Genomic DNA, 1,486 nt, shown 5'->3' on the forward strand with positions numbered 1-1,486 from the left:
ATACTTTCCGTACCCACTGTGTATATATATATATATATATATTTATGTTACAGACCCCAAACTTTTGAACAGTAGTGAGCAGTGAGTAGTAAATGTGATTAACTATTTCATTTATATGATGAAATTATTTGAATTATTTTAAAATAATAATATATTGTAGAATTTTTTATCTCCTGTTTCCTCCCCCTTTACATTTTTTAAAAGGTATTCTGTTGCCCAATTCTCTGCTGCTCAAGTCACAATAGCTATGAACATGGCACTTTGACAATACTGGTATGATGAATTTAATAAAAAATTAACTTATTTTAAAGAATTAAACAATATTGTGACAGAGAGGTAGGAGCTGAGATAACTAACCAATACAAGAGTGTGAGCATGGGGCAGTTTCTGATGGATCACATTGATGATGGCCATGATGCCTCCACAGATCTGTTCTGGGGTGTGACCATGATTATTAGTGCCTACCCACAACACCACCACCTGTATACAAACACACAAAATATTACAATTCTACTTACTCTATTTTTCTACAAGAGGGTCTTCAATATTTGTTTTGTTATTTCCTCTTAAAGATGCCTAAATAGAGTCATTTTCTTTCATGTCCCAACACAAATAAGGGATCCATACACAAATGATTCACTTCTAAGAATAAATGCATAGATTTACTGTTTATATGTACATAGTTTATCTGGACCGTCTTGTATAAGGTGAAGATACTCCACCTTAATATTTTGAACAGCTTGGTTAAAAAAAAAAAAAAGAAGATCTCTAGATAAACACTGGTTTCATTTTGAGAAAAATCGATCAGCTTGTAAAATGAGAAAACCAAACTCAAATAAAGAATGATTATTATTTAATTAAAGTAACGTCTAAAGTAATGAGAAATTTAATAACTGGTAAAACTCTTAAATAAAATTAATGAAATCAAATCAACCTTTGGGTTGATGTAGTCCAGTTCTCCATTTATGAGTCTCCACAATACATGCTGTGTAGCATCCCCACCAACCCCAAAATTCAGCGCATGGAGAGGAGAAAACAATTTTCGCCAAACCTGCCAACAAACACAAAAACACATAAATATGTGTGCAGTCACTGATATGAATGACAGATATGAAGAATGAAGAAGGAGATGCAGATACTTTGCTATACCTCAAACTCATGCAGAAGCTGGACAAGTGAATCGCCAACAAACAGAACATCAGGCTCTTTTCCTTTACTGTCTGATACAAATCGATTGTGCTGCAAGATGAGAACACATAAAAATGCTATTAAGACTCCCTTTGCATATTAGAGAAGGTACTGGCTAAGTGTTTAAAACAAAGTAATATATAAGCAGCCTAATAGGGACACTAAGGTTGTAAATATATTATTATACAAAAGAAGCACCAGTGACATCCATCGACCATCTCCCTGTATGTCCTGACAGGGGGTGGGTGAGGCTGCAGGGTTAGAATCTTCACTCATCACTTCCTGAGGAGAGACATAG

The 1,486-nt window shown here is 34.4% G+C and overlaps 1 protein-coding gene across 1 annotated transcript in view; it reads right to left on the minus strand.

Annotated features, from left to right (window-relative positions):
- Window positions 1–330: 330 nt before the first annotated feature.
- The window catches only part of LOC107578591 (platelet-activating factor acetylhydrolase IB subunit gamma-like), a gene marked incomplete at its 3' end in the record, with an annotated part of 1,746 nt that continues 590 nt past the window's right edge, over window positions 331–1,486 (minus strand). Inside the window, exons 2-5 of the mRNA XM_016264535.1 lie at window positions 1,387–1,470; window positions 1,150–1,239; window positions 935–1,051; window positions 331–480 (exon numbers count right to left, since the gene is read on the minus strand). Of these exons, the coding sequence (XP_016120021.1) occupies window positions 331–480; window positions 935–1,051; window positions 1,150–1,239; window positions 1,387–1,464 (435 nt within the window). The remainder of the gene's footprint in view (window positions 481–934; window positions 1,052–1,149; window positions 1,240–1,386; window positions 1,471–1,486) is intronic.

Source organism: Sinocyclocheilus grahami, unplaced genomic scaffold (assembly GCF_001515645.1).
Source record: "Sinocyclocheilus grahami isolate Dianchi unplaced genomic scaffold, SAMN03320097.WGS_v1.1 scaffold11045.1, whole genome shotgun sequence".
NCBI lineage: Eukaryota > Metazoa > Chordata > Actinopteri > Cypriniformes > Cyprinidae > Sinocyclocheilus > Sinocyclocheilus grahami.